The sequence below is a fragment of the Astatotilapia calliptera genome, chromosome 17, assembly GCF_964374335.1.
Source record: "Astatotilapia calliptera chromosome 17, fAstCal68.1, whole genome shotgun sequence".
NCBI lineage: Eukaryota > Metazoa > Chordata > Actinopteri > Cichliformes > Cichlidae > Astatotilapia > Astatotilapia calliptera.
The window spans coordinates 2,139,014-2,156,544 of NC_137438.1; the positions used below are offsets into that span (position 1 = coordinate 2,139,014).

Consider the following 17,531-nt stretch of genomic DNA (forward strand, 5'->3'; position numbering starts at 1 on the left):
TGTATTCCAACCTGGCTGGAGCCTACAAAGCCACACCCCTCCCCCACATTGGACAATCGGACCATCTCTCCCTGTTCCTCACACCTCGGTATTCACCACTCATCCAACGTGTGAAACCTGCTGTGAGGACAATTAAAGTGTGGCCAGAGGGGACAGAGGCAGTGCTCCAGGACAGATTTAAAAACACAGACTGGAATATGTTCACCCACACAGACCTGGACCAGTACGCAGGGCCGTGCAGAGAGGTTTAAAGGGGCGGGTGCTCAAAGTTAAAAAGGGGCACATTGAACCAGGCTGAATAACAACAACACACATTCATCAAGAATCTAATATGGGAAGGGAGGGCTGTGCTGATCTGAGACTGTAGACATTAAAAAGTCCACAGGAGAGATGGTAGCAGATTAAACAAGTGTCATGAGATAATAACAAAATGCAAAGATTGGTGACAGCGCTTAGGCTCTGCCTGTGAATCACTCTTTGCTTCTCTTCTTCCTTCCATCCCATCATTTCATATATCACTCTCCACTTGCTGTCTATCTGAGAACAAGGCACAACTTGCTATTGCAATAAATTATAATCTAATTATCCACACCTAACAACTCCAGCATCTAAAATAAAATGATGACAGAAAAATGTTATAGCCCTGCCTTTAGTAGCCTCACACAGCTCCTGCTGTTTCCTCCTCATGTCCTTACCAGGCACGTCTGCACAATGTTATATCCTGAGTAATATTTTTTTTAAAAATCCATCTAAATAAAACACACACATGCACGCACACACAGTGATATTTTAGACCTTCTTCAGAATACTGTATATACTATGGGCATCACGGTGCTGATCCAGAATCCTTACATATTTATTACTAGAGCTACAATAATAAAGCAATGAGGAGGGGGAAGTAATAAATATGAAATAATGTATTTATGATGATTCCATTTGTTTCACTATCCACTCTGTGCAGGGCAAAGCTTATTACATGTTTAAACTGTAGAGATACAATCATTTTACTGCTGTAAAATCCAAATTTTGTCTTATTTAAAATATATATCTAATATAATCTGCTTCTTAATGTATGTTCTTTAAAATACAGCGTGTGTTTTTAATATATTAAAATATATTTAATATATTTTAATATATTATAATTATAATAATGCATAATTATGTGGACATGCATATTAGATCGTTTTTTAGTGAAATATAATCCCTCCAGAAAGGCAGGAAAAGCCCTGTAACTTGCTTTAAAACTAAATACGGGGCGACCGTGGCTCAAGGGGTTGGGAATCGCATCTGTAACCGGAAGGTCGCCGGTTCGATCCCTGGGCTTTCTGTCCTGGTCATTGTGTCCTTGGAGACACTTTACCTTACTTGCCTACTAATGTTGGCCAGAGGGGCCGATGGCACGATATGGCAGCCTCGCTTCTGTCAGTCTGCCCCAGGGCAGCTGTGGCTACAACCGTAGCTCAATGGCGTGTCCAGCGGGGTGGCCTGGGGGGGCCAGTCTGGTTGGGGGGGTGGCCTGTGCCCCCCCAGGCCACCCCCCCAACCAGACTGGCCCCCCCAAAGGTAAAACAATAAAATTCAATCAAATATCAAATGTACGATTATGTTTTCACGGTGAAGCTCAGATATCCGAGTGTAAGCTATGCGCATCACGTTAGCAAAGGTAGGAGAGCCAAGCGCGAAGGACAACACTGCAGGAAACAATTTTTCGGTGAAAGAAAATGAGGACAGAATAAATGTCCCGGTAAGTAATATTAAGTTTGTTGAGTTTAGTAAACTTCGGTGAAATTAGAATACCAAGGAAAAAAATAACACTTAAAGAATTATTGCAACCATCGAATATTTCAGACAGTATGCTACTGAGGGCAGCTAACATAAGAGTTATGAGTTATAAGATGCAGGCCGATGTGTAAAAATAACTCAGTTGTTTGGTGGTGGCTATGGCGGGGCTTCCACAGAGGCCAGCAGGTGGATGAGGGAAGGGGAGGCAGGAGGAGGAGAGACCCGAGGCGGCCACCAGTCCGAGTGTCAGGTGAACTGAACTTCAGGTAAGAAGTTATGAGCTGCAGTCTATCTGGGTCAGATATAAACCAAGTTTAGGTGGAGTTTATTTTCGTTGTGCTGACTTTTTACAGTCAGTTACAATAACTCGTACTGTGTGAGCTAGCATGACGAGTTTATACAGCTGTTCGGTTGCTATGATGTTACTGATAGTGAACTTTATTTTATTCATAAGGTTAGTTAGTAGAGTTGCCAACAGCTCCTTAAAAATGGATTGGTCCCTCATTCATAGAAAATATTACGGGTTTGGTATTGAGCTGAGAAGAGACGCAGTTTGTCCCGGACTTCAGCTAGAATGGAAAAAGACACAAAACTGGAGTTATTCTGTCTTTACGCTGCACAGCTGCCTCTTCTCCTCTCATTCTCTCTCCTCTCTCTCCTGTTGCTACTTCAATCATGAAACTGATCAATGATCAGCTGATCGTCTCTCTTGTTTGTTTATCGCCCACTTTGAGCCAGAAAGAGGAAACCAGCAGATGTCGCGCTAAACAGCAGCAGCACGTTTAAGCTTGATCAGCTGTTGTTAGAATTTATTTAGTTAGAATGTTTGCTGGAGCCACAGCTGTAAAGCTGCTGGTCATGATGTCGGTTTGGTTATCTGGTGAGAGGGAAACATGAAGATGAAACCAGGAGATGTCCTTACTGAACCATCAGAGCTGAACAGGTGATGGAGAAACAGGTTTACCTTTTAGGTGACATGAATGAGTTGAAGTTATGAACTGTTTCTGAGAGATAAATAACACCAGGATCCTTTTTTATGTAGCTGACAGCTGGTAACTGTGCAGGGGCGGGTCTAGCAAAGTGTTGCCAGGGGGCCAGGTAGGGCATTAACAGGGAGAGGGGGGCATAAAGAAATACTTTTCTTTTTTATTCTCATTTAAAATATCTAGCTTTTATTAAATAATTATCTGAATCTTGCGAAGAAAGTTTTTATCTGACGTAAAATGTATAGAAATCATACATATACCAAAAAGACTGTACATCACTGTCACAACAGCATTTGTTTTCATTCAAAGGCTTTATGGCTTTAATACCTGGTGGGTCGGTCTGTAGTGAAAATGCCCAATTTTTTGTCCCAGTCCAGCCCTGCAGGTTAATACTGGCAGTGTCACCATGCCAGCTGACTGCATTTCATCATCAGCCAGTGTTGTTCTCAATATTACCAAAGTAAGGCAGCATAGAAAGTATTTACTTGCTTTCAGGTTTTATTCAAATGTTAGTCTTTTCAGTTGTTTCTCCACTTTTTTCCTGTTTCAAAATCAAACACCAGTTTGTGAGAAGATTATCTTCTTTTTTTTTTTAACAGGCATTGGTTTTGCATTGGAATTGGCTAATTTGCCAATTGTATGTTAAAAATGTTCGTATTTTAATATTCAAAAATGTTTTTGCCCAAAACACATGTGCACTACATGTCAGTAAAAATACTATGCAAATATTGATGTCCTTGAATGCTGAATAAACACTGACTGATTGTATCTCTTGTACTTAATCAACACAGTATCTAAACACTTTGCACCGTAGTGGTTAAAATCTCATTCTAATAAGGTTACGGTTATTAGGTTTACAGGGTTATTGAATTATGGTTAACGGTTGGTAGAATTGTTTTTAACATTATCTGCCAATTACATCTGCCACCCTTCTCCAAATCTGTGCCCCTACCTGGCCCCCCCAACAAAAATTTTCTAGACACGCCACTGTACAAATGCACAAAAAGACCCCAAAAAAGAAATCTTTCTACCTTCTGCAAAGTTCATCGCCCCAGAAAAGACAAGTCAAAACAAGTAAAAAAAAAAAAAATGTAACAGCCTCCCGATTATGACCGATATATCATTTACGTCACTGATACATCCGTAACTGAAATTAACTCAGAACAATTTGTTTATTTTTTTAAATGGTCATTCAGAATCAGAAGATTATTTACGGTGATGTTTTTGGTGGGAGTGAAACAACAATCTACTGATAAAACCAATAAAAATAAGATATGATAATAAGAAATAACCACTGTTGGAAGCCTTATTTACTCTTATCGCCTTAATCATGTGCAGTAATTAAAGTTGAAATGAGAAACTTTGCATTTGAAAGATGCTCTTCTACTGGGCACTCAAAATGCTTTCTTACAACAAGCATCATTCATCCACACCTTCATACATAATGTGCGCACATTTTAAATATAAATTAATATTACTGTAGCAGTATTTTTTTTTTTAAAAGATAAAATGGCCACATTTAAGAAGGCAGGACCTGCAGTTATTGTCCTTTTCCAGACATTTATCTGGCACTTACTTTGGGGTTTTCTGCAGCTCGTCCTCGGGGCCCTCCAGACACAGAGACAGCAGGTCATAACCCAGGATCTTCTGGGCTATGGTGAACATTTCTTTAATGTTGGGGTATTTCAAAAGTCCTCTGCCCATGCCCACAAACTGGCTGCCCTGACTGGGGAAGAGGAGCACGGAGCAGCCGCTGCTTTTGGGTCTCCGCTGAGGCGCCGCTGCTGGCTCGCTGTTCGGGGGAAAAGCGGGGGCTTCAGCCGGAGGAGGGTAATCTCCAGCCGTGGAACCGGGCTTGTTGGTGGACAGCGTCCTGCTCAGAGAGACCAGCGACCTGACCTTCCCTCTGGAAGATGCCGCCATCCTGACTGCCACTGATGCCAACATGAGCTGTTCCTCATCCAACGACGTGTCTGCAGATGAAATAAGACGCACAGCCCGCCCGGACAAACTGTAATCACCAAAAGAGTCAACTTTGCTTGAACTCAATTCTGATATCTGCTCGGCATGACACCTCACAGGGAGACGAAAACAACCGCCAGAGGAGAAAAGAACAAAATCTTCAGCGAAGGAAGATGATATCTCCAATAAAACTATTTTTGAAGCCATTATGGGACTTGACAAAAAATTTGAAGCACAACTGGAGGATATCAAGGAACAAAACAGACAAAGTGCAGCTATGGTTGCCAGCTTGGCTAAGGCTGTAGAGTTTAACGCTGCAGAGATAGCTGATTGCAAACTGAAAGTTGTTAAACTGGCAAATGCGAATGAACTGCTGCTTAAAGAAAACGAAGACTTGAAAAGAAGAGTGAGAGAACAAGAGCGCTACCGAATGAGGTGGTGCCTAAAACTGAAAGGGGTGAAGGAAGACAAAGACGAAAACATTAGAGTGAAGGTTTTGCAAACTCTTCAGAAGATTGCCCCTGACTTGAACTTAGAAGAGGCTGTTGATATTGTCCACCGCTTAGGGAAACAAGTTGATGGCAGAAACAGAAACATCATTATTCTATTCACACAGAGGCGAATTAAAGAAGAATTGTGGAGGCGCACCAAAGATTCTTCAACCTGCAAGCAAGAAGGCATCAGCTTCGCAGAGATGTTGCTGCAGGAGGACATACAAGATCGACAGCGCCTATGGCCTCTGGTGGAGGAAGAAAGACGTGCAAAACTACAAATATCTGTAGTTTCCACTCCGTATATTTTCAAAACAAACTCGTTACTTTGGGTTTAACGCATTTGGGGGAAGTTAATATTTCACGTCACTGCAGGCCTTCAAACAATGAGATTTGAGCCTAAACAGTGAAAGGCAGTCGCGTTTTAATCAGTAGAGGATGTCGCATAAAAAGAGATGAAAGAACAAACCATGTACTGTAGTTTTGATTTATTTATTTTTAGCACAACACCAGAACAACCCCACGTGCCCATAATTTGTGGTACTTCAGAAAAAAAGGAGTGAACATAAAAGGGAGTAAAATGTTGTGTCAGGTAATTTCAAATGCAGCATTTCTATCACCTCAACAAACACTAACTGTGTCACAGTGTGTTGCTATCTAAAGCTCTACTTGCTGTATTTCACAGGAAGAGAAAGAATGAGAGCTAACTTCACTCAGAGATATAGAAAGAAAGAGAAAGAAACCAGGCTGTATTTAAAGGTAAGGACTGCTTAGTGATATTTGATAAAATGTAGTTGTATTTTAACAGGGACATAAAGTGCTTGTCTTACTCCCTTCTTCTAGCTCGAAATTACTTGCCAAGTGGTAAGGACCGTTCATGGTCACACGGTGAGAACATTGGTGTTGACTATGAAGAGATAGGGTCAGACAGGGGAGGGGCCAGTCAGATTTATCAACTCAACCTCCTTAAAGCATGGAGAGAGGCTGAAACCAATCTCTGGTGAGCCCGGTTAAGGAAAGAGATGAGTTGGTGCCTGAGATGCCAAATTCCAACATCCTCATTCCCGCCATTGAGATAACACTCTCACACAGGCCCAGAGAGCAGATGTTGCTGCATTGCAGATGTGTTATACCCCCTGCCCAGCCGAATGACTCTCAAAAAGAAAATTTTGCAGAAAATCAATGTGATCGCTTGGATCACTGGAATTATCATCTCGATATCTCTTGTCCTTCTTTCATTTCAGACGTCTTGAAAACAAGTTTTAACAAAGTCCTGGAGAAGTGCCCAATGCTGGAGGACCTCCTGCTTTACCCCTGGCTCAGATAAACTCCTCTCTGACACAAACACACACGCATACTGAATTCACATCTTGCCATACAAATGTGATACAGTAACCAACTTTCTTTCTTTCAGAAAAAAAGAAAATTGGGAGATTCAAAAATTTCCTCACAGTAATGTTTGCATCAGTCTATCAGACGAATCCCCTCCAAGTCCAATATTTACATCAGTTACAGTGATAATGCTTGGTGTCTACTTTCAGCCACCGCAGTAGAATGCCAGGAATGAATCTCATTGAAATTGTAGTTGCATTTGCTATTTCATTTAATTGTCATGGATGATACACAGATAACCCAACAGCAAACAGAGGAAAACAATGGGCTTAAATACACAGAGGGATAAATGAGGGAATAAGACACAGGATGAGAGCACAGCTGCGAGAAATCACAAACAACAAGACCATGGGGAAGGAAAACTGAAAACACTAACATAGTCTAAGGAGCTTAGAAAGAAAACGTCTGCACTTCTTTAAGTTGCTTGAAGACGTTCAAGCAAAGTTTAAGTTCTTTTCATCCGAGAAGGTGAAACATCTTCAAGCAACTTCAAGTCCAGACGCTTTCTTTCCAAACTCCTTAGACTACGATGACCTAGATGACTGAGAACCTTCACAGACATGAAAACACTAACACAGCACACATGACTATCAAAGTAAAACAGCAAACAAGAGACTTTTACAAAGACAGAGTTGACACAGAGACATGACTGACTGGGGAGAAATTGGGGAACATGGAAACAAGAGTGACTAGACATGACACGTGGGACACAGGGGCAAGGCAAAGTAACAGAAACCTAAAGCCTAAGAATATAACACAAGAAGAAAACAATAAAGAGAACCAAAAACATACATAAGAATAATCAATGAATATAAATGAACAAACACAAAACACTGGGTCACAGACTCACTACCATGACAGTTAAATGTACATAATAAATACTTTAAATCAGATGACAATGTAGCTGACACTGTGTTTATTATAATGTGTGTGGTCAACCACAAATCTTCATACTGTCATCCATAGATGAGGTCTTTATACAAATGATGAAAGATAATGAAAGAAACTGTTTAATTGATATGAAATGATTGAATTATATGAAATATTATGGCTTTGTCTGCCAGTGTTTTTCTGTAAACTACTTTGAACTACTGGCAGTCAGTGAAGTCACTGAAAGGCAAGATTCTATGTTGTGTTGCCGTAGTTTCCAGAGTTTACTTATAAAGCTTACAGAATTCAGTTAGAAAAGTCAAGCATTTGAAGGGTGCACATTTGAAGGAGTATTAACTCAATCTTAGCTCATTACGGTTTACATTTTCGATTTTAAAGGGTCTCCGAAATTACAATGAAAAAGGAAACAAGAAAAATTGCCACTCCAGCCGATAAGAAAGATTCGGGAGATCAAGGTAAGTAAAATAATAAAATCAAATCCTGGTAAAATCCAAATCCTAGAAATGTTGACACTGTGTGAATCATTTTTGGAGCAATTGAATCATATGTTTAATTGAAAATAGCTTTAATACAAGATGTCTAATCAAAGAAAGGTTACCGGTCTTTTGGTAAAATAATGTAATAAGTTTATTCTTGGACTCAACAGTAAAAACAGACCAACAAGTGTCATCAAGATCTAAGACTTAGTAAACCTAGTATCAACTCGCACTGATCAGTTTTTTTTTTTCATCCCAAGATTAAACTTGTGATCATTTAAGCAAAAGCAATTTCAAATTCTTTGCCATCAAACTGCTTCCAGTCTTGATGTCGGGGACTCTTTTTCACCACTGTGTTGTTGTCGTTTATAGATCGTAAGAGCAGGACTGCTAAAAGAAAGGCCAGTCCTGAAAAGAAGACCCCAATGAAAAGGAGGAGGGTCGCTGAGCAGGCTGGTCCTTCCACCAGCTCAGATGTGGTCAAAGGAGTGAAGCGCAAGGTTGTGCAAGATGAAGAGGACACAACAAAGAAAGCAAAGAGGGCTAAACTTCTTGACCATATGAGCGGTGACAAGGAGCAAGCATCCTCCTCGTTGGACTCTGGTAAAGGTAGGCTAATTAGTTGAATAAGGGGGTAGATTAAGTGTGGTTGCTAGGTTTAAGATATTGGTGTTTAGTGTTTGTGTCTATCATCCAGTGAGCTGATGTGCTTTTGGTGTTTTCCACATCTCCAGACTTGAACAACAAACAGGTGTGCGTAAAACATGGCAAAAGAAAGGCCACGGGAGACGATAGAGAGCCACCCAAGAAAAAAAAAAGGAATGTGGACCAGGACAAAAAATCAGTGGCAGACCAAAAACGTAAGTAGCAAGCAGCTTGGGTTTTATATTCAGGGGAAGGGCAAAAGGAACATTTAGGCTACAGAGGAGAGTAATTTGTGTCACAGCTGTAATAAAACAAGATTTGCTGTTTTGTCTGTTCAGGTGAATTCCAAGCCAGATATGTGGAGGAGCACCAGCTCGGAGAAGGAGGCTGCGGAGCAGTGTTTTCTGGCTACCGGATAGAAGATCGTTTTCCAGTAAGTGTTCAGATGATGGTAGTAACACAGGCAGTGACGCAGATAATGGATAATATCGTAAACTGAGACGTCTGCTGTGTTTCCACCTTTCATTATGTCATACTGAGGAAATGCTCACCAATGCTCTGTGTCTTCTAGGTTGCCATCAAACACATTCCCAAAAATAAAGTCTACTGCAAAGTGGCGGTAAGCGTCCAACACTTGAATTAGTTTTACATTACTGGATTGAATGCGGCGTTCCTCATCATCCACTTTGTTGTAATATTTCAGGATGAAAGCGGGAAGATGCTCTCGGTGGAAGTGGCCATTATGGTTAAACTTGCAGGTGAAGCAGAAGGGTCAGTGGGAATATCAGCACCTGTGTCCTTGCTGGAGTGGTTCGACCTCGGCAAAGAGCTGATCCTGGTGCTGGAGAGACCTGTCCCCGCTGTGGACCTGCAAAAATACAAAGCAGAATATGGAAGAACCTTACCAGAGGACAAGGCCAAGGTAGGTTGACTGGGAGAGCCTTAGACTGTACAGCATTCAATCAAGGCAGAAAAGCATTAACTCATTATTGTGTTTTTCATCTTTTCCAGGTCATTCTGAAGCAACTCGTTGATGCTGTAAAGGAACTTGAGGATAAACACATCTTTCATCGGGACATCAAGGGAGAAAACATTCTGATTGAGACCGGCTCCGATGTGCCTCGAGTTCGCATCATTGACTTTGGACTGAGCTGCTTTGTTAAACAGCGATCTCTGTATCGCGTCTTCTATGGTAACATATTCTGCTCCTGCTTTTCACAGATGTAACAATTTGTGTCTTTTGTTTTAGAAGAAATTGTAATTGTGTCTGTTTGTTAGGCACTCCTCTTCACACCCCTCCCGAGTGGTACAGGAGGAGCTGCTACAGGTGTGGACCCACCACGGTGTGGCAAATGGGAGTGGTGTTGTATGAAGCGCTTCATGCACGGCACTTTAGTACCGAGAGGTTCCTCGCAAAGAAACTGAGCATCAAAAAGCGTCTGTCCACAGGTAAGAAAACTTCACACTTCCAGATTCACTGATGCCTTGGATCACTAGAACTATCATCTTCATCTTTTTGATCTTTTCTTTCTTTCAAGAATGCCAGAATTTCTTGGAGGCATGTTTAACTATAGCCCCGGAGAAGCGCCCAACACTGGAGGAGCTCCAGCTTCACCCCTGGCTAAGATAACACACACAAACACACAATTCACACCTTATCATATAAGTGTGATACATTGTGGTAACCTCCTTTCTTTTTTCTGTTGGACAGGAATGGGTCAATCTTAAAAAATAAATAAATAAAAAATTAGCTTTTTCGGACTTCCTGTAACCCCCCCAGCCATCCCAGGAAAGGGGATCTCTCTTTGAATGGGCTTTCCCGAGGTTTCTTCCCATCGATCTGGCCCCCTGGGGAGTTTTTCCTCGTCTTCATAGAGAGCTTGGGCCGGGTCAGGAGCTCCATCAAAACTGTCTTTATTTGATGACATTAAAGTCATCAAATAAAGATGTGTTTTACTTAAAGTAAAATTGGATCAAAATAAAACTTGTTTAATTCATCTTTGCTGAGGATTCTCCTTCATTACTATTTTGTTTTGTTTGGTTTTTTTTTACCCATGGTGCATTTTGACAAATAAGAAAACTGAATCAGGTTAAAGTGTGCACAAAGACAGTCACACTGCAAATGATCTGAAGACTTGCATCTGTTGCTCTAACCCCCAACTAGTTTAGACAGATTTCCAGGTTCTACCAGAGGTTTTTTCCTTCAAGAAGGGAGTTTTTCCTTCCCACTGTTGCTGAGTGTTTGCTCATAGTGGGTTGTAAAAGCATAAAAGTTAATAAGAGGCATTCATAGCAGAGTTATCACAGAGGGAACTATATAGCTTAAATGTACAATTTCTACAGGACGAATTATAACTTCATTATGTATAAAAGCTTCTGTGGATAATTACTCCTATTTGTAACTTTACACAAGAGAAAGTTTGGTGTCACACTATTTATAACAGGTTGGGTTTTGTCCTCTGAGTTGAGCCTTTGGTTGCAGTTTATTGAAGAATTTCCTCTAAAGTAGCTGTTGATAAAGATTTAAAGTCCTGTTTATATACAGAAATATGCTTTAGTTCATGTTTTTTACATGTCTGCCTCAGTGGATCAGTAGAAGATCTGGCACAGGAAACTAGATGATGAAAAAAGGGTACGAATACACATATATATCTATATAGATACAGAGAGAATAGTTTAATATATTCAAAACACATTCTTTTCTTTTATTTAAGCTGTAGCGAGATTCAGCTGGACAAAAGAGAAAGAAAATTATTACAGATTTGTTTTATTAATCATGAATAAACTTTATTATACACAACTCTAAATTTCAGTTGGTCTTAGTCAGATGTGTTTTTAATTAAATCCTGCAACACTGTGCTCGCTGCCATCACTTTATATCTTAGTGTGCAATTCAAATATATACTTATTACAATATTTTTCCCCCTTAACTCTCAACTGGCGTTTTTAAAATGTCTGTGATCATATTTGTCCGTTGACTTCTGTCTGGGCCTCGAACGATTCATCAGACAGGTTGGCAGCCTCCAACTGATGCTCCAGACTTTCATCATCGCCTCTATTCTGATCAACTCTTATCTTAAACTTAGTGATGAACTCATTACTGGCCTCCTTTTTAGGGCATGTGGGCTTTGATAACAGCCGGCTTTCCAGTCGCTCTGCAAAGAAAATTCACAAAACATTTCTTATTTGGTAAGCTTGTTAACACATTTTAGTTCAGTTTTGCTGAAAGTTATAGCATGCATCAAGTAAGAAGCAATTGGTTTTTAAAAAGCACATACATTCCCCAAAACATTTTTATTATGTGCATTTTGGAGAATAAAAGATTGTACACAATTTCCCTTTTTAAAGTAAAAAGATTATTAAGTCTAATTCTTACTTATTCAGTAGATTAAAGTATTGAAACATCATTATTCATAAAATATGCACATTACAAAATTAAAGTTATTCAAAAACTACTCAAGTACTTACTCCAATACTCACATTATTCAAGTAAATGTAATTTTTGCCAATGTAATGTCACATAAAATCTTAATCTGAATAAGGGATTTGAACCCCACTGTCACGGCCAGGGGATCAGCAGGCCGCTGACTAGTAGTGTTCTCTCTCTCTCTCTCGCCAGGGCGGAACTCATGGTGGGTTCACGCCCTCGGCCCACGCCCCTCTGAGGAGGAAACACCTGGGCCTCATCAGTGCAGCCAGCATTTAAGCCAGGGAGTGGCTTCTACTCATCACTGGATCGTTGTGTGTGACTGGCGTCAGTGCAGCCCGGCTCTGAGCAAGTTCTCTTTTGCTTCCCTGTGCAAAACCTCTAACGTGTGTTTCCTTCTGTACATAGATCCCCTGGACCCGACTCTGCATCCCCCGAGCGGTGTTTGGAGAGAGAGTCAGAAGAGGAGCAAGTGTCTTTTCCCTACCTGGATTTCCCCAGAGCCTTTTCCCTGTCACCGCTTTGTATATAGCACTATCCCCTGCACTGTTTGTATATACACCTGGTGGAACTGTAATAAATACTGACTGTGCCTCTGAGTCCTGCGTGTGAGTCCTCAAGCGAACCGTGACACCCACACAGATGAGAGCTTAGCAGTGAAGCTCTCTCTTAAAATTTGAGTTATAAAGTCAGAAGTTATCACTGACAGAGATCCATGTTCTTTTAACATAAGAAAGAATATTTGCTGAAATTGACATTAATCCAAGCCCTTAAAACGCCATTTTGGATTAAGCATTTCCTTTTAGAAAAGTCTTCAATGAGCAGGAAGCTCCAGTACTGAAAAAAGAAGCCAACATCATCTGCTAAACGTGCTAAAAGTAAGTAAGTAGACTCCTATGATCAAAACACATACAGTATAAAAGTTATAGGTTACAGATCTGAAAAGTAAAACAAATGTCAAAGTGCAAAAAGACTTATGGTCCCATAGAAGTCTATTCCATTTGCCTGGAATTAGGTGAACACCTTTGTGACAAATTTAATGGCTCAGTCATTTGTTTCATGTCATATTTAATAAAAGACTGACATGGTGGCATGTGGAATTGTCCATTTTGCACATATTTGGTCATTCTAAGCGTCAGAAGGGGAAAGATCATTCTGGGAATGCCTACTGGCGAAGGATGTGTGACTGACAAGTCCAGTGTGTGAAGTTTAACTACAGTCTAAGGAGCTTGGAAAGAAAAGCATCTGGACTTCTTTAAGTTTCTTGAAGATGTTTCACTTCTCATCTGAGAAGCTTCTTCAGTTCAGAATTTCTTCAGAGAACTGAAGAAGCTTCTTGAATGAGAGGTGAAATGCTCTTCAAGAAACTTAAAGAAGTCCAGATGCTTTTCTTTCCAAGCTCCTTAGACTACGATGACCTGAACGACTGAGAACCTTAACAGACAGTTCTTCCCTTCATTCATCATGCCTGATTTCAAAACACCAAGATGGCAGTCGTGAAAACACTCATCTTGAGTCTTCATGGGACTATGGTGAGATCAGTTATGCCTCTTATGATGCTGTCCCAGACTTCAAAGCAGTATAAAACATGTTTGCAGCCTGTAACAACTGTGCATGCGCTTATTTTTCGTTTTAAGATTTCCGTGTTTAAATCATAATAAGATTTATTTTTAATTTTAATTAACTTGAGGTGAGTCAGATTCTTTCATTCAAGTCACTGAATGAATCTCTTGACATGTTTGGGGGTAGGTGCCTTTTGTAGCATTTTAATGCAATTATCTGACAGATTATATGGTCTACACCATAGGTGTCAAACTCTGGCCTAATTACATTTGGCCCGCGAAGCCATACCAAATTACTATTAGAGCTGGCCTACTGGTATTATACAGCTAATATATATATTGTTTAGTATTAAGCTTTGCTTGTTCCATATTCAGTTTTTCAGCAAAATGTGTTTGAGTCCATAAGAAAAGATTCATTCTTATATCTGGAGGAATAAATATATTTCAATAAATATTAACGTTAGCCTGCGACTTTGATCCAGTTTTGAATTTTGGCCCACTGTGTATTTGAGTTTGACACCCTGGTCTACACTGTTATTAACTATACTAACACTCTGTTCCAGAAGTCTGTGCTGCAAAGAGGCAAAGTGAATACCGCACCTGCAGGAGTAATGGGGGTCATCAGTCGGTTCAGCTGGATGTTCCAGTGCCGTACCTGTTGACTGGCATTCCTCAGCCTCTCCTGAACCTCCTGGAAACAAAAATCATGCAGGCATCTTCATCAGTGTTGTTTTAGAAGAGCACTAAATAAGATGCTGCTCACAAAGCCAGTCAAAACAAACTTGTTCACCTCCAGACGCTGGTGACTTCTTTGGCGAGATGCCTGCAGATCCTGGAGCTCCTGAGAGGCAGAGTTGAGGGCTGAGGGGGTGTCCTCATCGGGACTGCCATCTGACAGCTCCTGTATGGGGCTGAGGTTTTGCATTGTACGTTGCTGCTCCTGGAGGAGCTGGAAATGTTTCCTCTTTTCATCTTCAGCCTGCAGCAACCTGAAGGAGGGGAAAAAGGGAAGAAGCAACTGAAAATGTTAATACTTCTCATGGATATCTCAGATCTCCATCACAAATAAAATAATAAAGGGCCATAATAAGAGTTAGAAATCCATTGTTACCGCTCAAGCTCCAGTCTGGCCCTCTCCTCCTCCAGCCGAGCCTGGATCTCCATATTAAGGGCAACTTCCAGCTGCTGCTGTGTCAGCTCCAGCTCCCTGATCCTCTTCTTCTGTTGTTCAGCCTCCTTTTCCTTCACCTGCATCTCAGCCTGCATGCTGTCTTTTATCTATGCACACACACACACACACACACACACAGCTACATAAACAGATGCACCAACAGAGCGGTATAAACTGACCTATTCCTGAATTACCTTTTCCTGGACTGTCATAACCATTTTTCCAAATCATTAAAGACTAGGTGTGAATTTTATAATGACAGTCAACATTTTGCTGGAGTTCTCAAAGATCAAAGTCAAGGAGAAAAGACTCTGTACATAATTGGTGTCAAGTGGAAAACTTTTTTTTTTACCATCACAGCCTCTTTCAGCTGTCTTTCCAGTTCCAGCTGCACCTCCCTCTGCTTCCTCCGCTCTCTCTCCTCTGCCTCCCTTCGGCGAGTTTCCAGTTCCCGTGCATGCTGTGAAACAGATGAAAGAGACATTGTTTGCTTTGTGTTTTCACCTCTATCCAGCAGGTGACACTAGGCCATCAGCTTCGAGGTTCAACGTATTGTGCTTTCAGCGGTGCTCTTCTTGATAACTTGGTTGAAGTAAGTGGGTATTTGAGTTCATGTTGCTTTCCTTACAGCTGTAAGTAATCTGCTCATTCCGCTTTTGATCTTTGGCACCAACAAGTGATTTTTTCCCAGAGAAGTGCTGCTCACAGGAGATTTCCTCCATTTCAGACCATTTTCTATAAACCGGTTAGATGGTTGTACAGTTTCTGAAATACTCAGACAAGCCTGTCCGACACAAACAACAATGCATGTTCAAAGTCATTTAAATCCCCTTTGACCTTCAGCAGGTCATCTTATTAATGTATACATGCCTAAATGCACTGAGCTGCTGCTATGTGATAGGCTGATTAGGTATTTGACCTAATGAGCAGCTCAACAGGTGTATCTAACAAAAATTTGGCCAGTGAGTGTACAGTGGGGCAAAAAAGTATTTAGTTAGCCACTGATTGTGCAAGTTCCCCCACTTAACATAAGAGTTATGAGTTATAAGATGTGTAAAAATAACTCAGTTGTTTGGTGGTGGCTATGGCGGGGCTTCCACAGAGGCCAGCAGGTGGATGAGGGAAGGGGAGGCAGGAGGAGAGCCCCGAGGCGGCCACCAGTCCGAGTGTCAGGTGAACTGAACTTCAGGTAAGAAGTTATGAGCTGCAGTCTATCTGGGTCAGATATAAACCAAGTTTAGGTGGAGTTTATTTTCGTTGTGCTGACTTTTTACAGTCAGTTACAATACCTCATACTGTGTGAGCTAGCATGACGAGTTTATACAGCTGTTCGGTTGCTATGATGTTACTGATAGTGAACTTTATTTTATTCATAAGGTTAGTTAGTAGAGTTGCCAACAGCTCCTTAAAAATGGAATGGTCCCTCATTCAGAGAAAATATTACGCGTTTGGTATTGAGCTGAGAAGAGACGCAGTTTGTCCCGGACTTCAGCTAGAATGGAAAAAGACACAAAACTGGAGTTATTCTGTCTTTACGCTGCACAGCTGCCTCTTCTCCTCTCATTCTCTCTCCTCTCTCTCCTGTTGCTACTTCAATCATGAAACTGATCAATGATCAGCTGATCGTCTCTCTTGTTTGTTTATCACCCACTTTGAGCCAGAAAGAGGAAACCAGCAGATGTCGCGCTAAACAGCAGCAGCACGTTTAAGCTTGATCAGCTGTTGTTAGAATTTATTTAGTTAGAATGTTTGCTGGAGCCACAGCTGTAAAGCTGCTGGTCATGATGTTGGTTTGGATATGTGGTGAGAGGGAAACATGAAGATGAAACCAGGAGATGTCCTTACTGAATCATCAGAGCTGTGATGGAGAAACAGGTTTACCTTTTAGGTGACATGAATGAGTTGAAGTTATGAACTGTTTCTGAGAGACAAATAACACCAGGATCCTTTTTTATGTAGCTGACAGCTGGTAACTGTGCAGGGGCGGGTCTAGCAAAGTGTTGCCAGGGGGCATGTAGGGCTTTAACAGGGAGAGGAGGGCATAAAGAAATACTTTTCTTTTTTATTCTCATTTAAAATATCTAGCTTTTATTAAATAATTATCTGAATCTTGCGAAGAAAGTTTTTATCTGACGTAAAATGTATAGAAATCATACATATACCAAAAAGACTGTACATCACTGTCACAACAGCATTTGTTTTCATTCAAAGGCTTTATGGCTTTAATACCTGGTGGGTCGGTCTGTAGTGAAAATGCCCAATTTTTTGTCCCAGTCCAGCCCTGCAGGTTAATACTGGCAGTGTCACCATGCCAGCTGACTGCATTTCATCATCAGCCAGTGTTGTTCTCAATATTACTAAAGTAAGGCAGCATATAAAGTATTTACTTGCTTTCAGGTTTTATTCAAATGTTAGTCTTTTCAGTTGTTTCTCCACTTTTTTCCTGTTTCAAAATCAAACACCAGTTTGTGAGAAGATTATCTTCTTTTTTTTTTTAACAGGCATTGGTTTTGCATTGGAATTGGCTAATTTGCCAATTGTATGTTAAAAATGTTCGTATTTTAATATTCAAAAATGTTTTTGCCCAAAACACATGTGCACTACATGTCAGTAAAAATACTATGCAAATATTGATGTCCTTGAATGCTGAATAAACACTGACTGATTGTATCTTTTGTACTTAATCAACACAGTATCTAAACACTTTGCACCGTAGTGGTTAAAATCTCATTCTAATAAGGTTACG

At 40.7% G+C, this 17,531-nt stretch overlaps 2 protein-coding genes across 2 annotated transcripts; one reads left to right on the forward strand and one right to left on the reverse strand.

Annotated features, from left to right (window-relative positions):
• The first annotated feature begins 7,038 nt into the window (after positions 1 to 7,038).
• LOC113006825 (serine/threonine-protein kinase pim-1-like) lies at positions 7,039 to 12,651 on the forward strand. Its single transcript, XM_080291768.1, has 9 exons — positions 7,039 to 7,959; positions 8,353 to 8,589; positions 8,715 to 8,840; positions 8,964 to 9,058; positions 9,197 to 9,244; positions 9,329 to 9,547; positions 9,637 to 9,817; positions 9,904 to 10,074; positions 10,164 to 12,651. The coding sequence occupies exons 1-9, from the start codon at positions 7,899 to 7,901 to the stop codon at positions 10,253 to 10,255; spliced, it is 1,230 nt and encodes a 409-aa protein (XP_080147894.1). The 5' UTR covers positions 7,039 to 7,898; the 3' UTR covers positions 10,256 to 12,651.
• On the reverse strand, positions 11,387 to 15,657 carry LOC145421434 (uncharacterized). The gene is made up of 5 exons (XM_080291767.1): positions 15,138 to 15,657; positions 14,726 to 14,892; positions 14,405 to 14,603; positions 14,215 to 14,305; positions 11,387 to 11,780 (listed from the first exon to the last, which is right to left on the reverse strand). The coding sequence occupies exons 1-5, from the start codon at positions 15,267 to 15,269 to the stop codon at positions 11,587 to 11,589; spliced, it is 783 nt and encodes a 260-aa protein (XP_080147893.1). The 5' UTR covers positions 15,270 to 15,657; the 3' UTR covers positions 11,387 to 11,586.
• Positions 15,658 to 17,531: the final 1,874 nt, after the last annotated feature.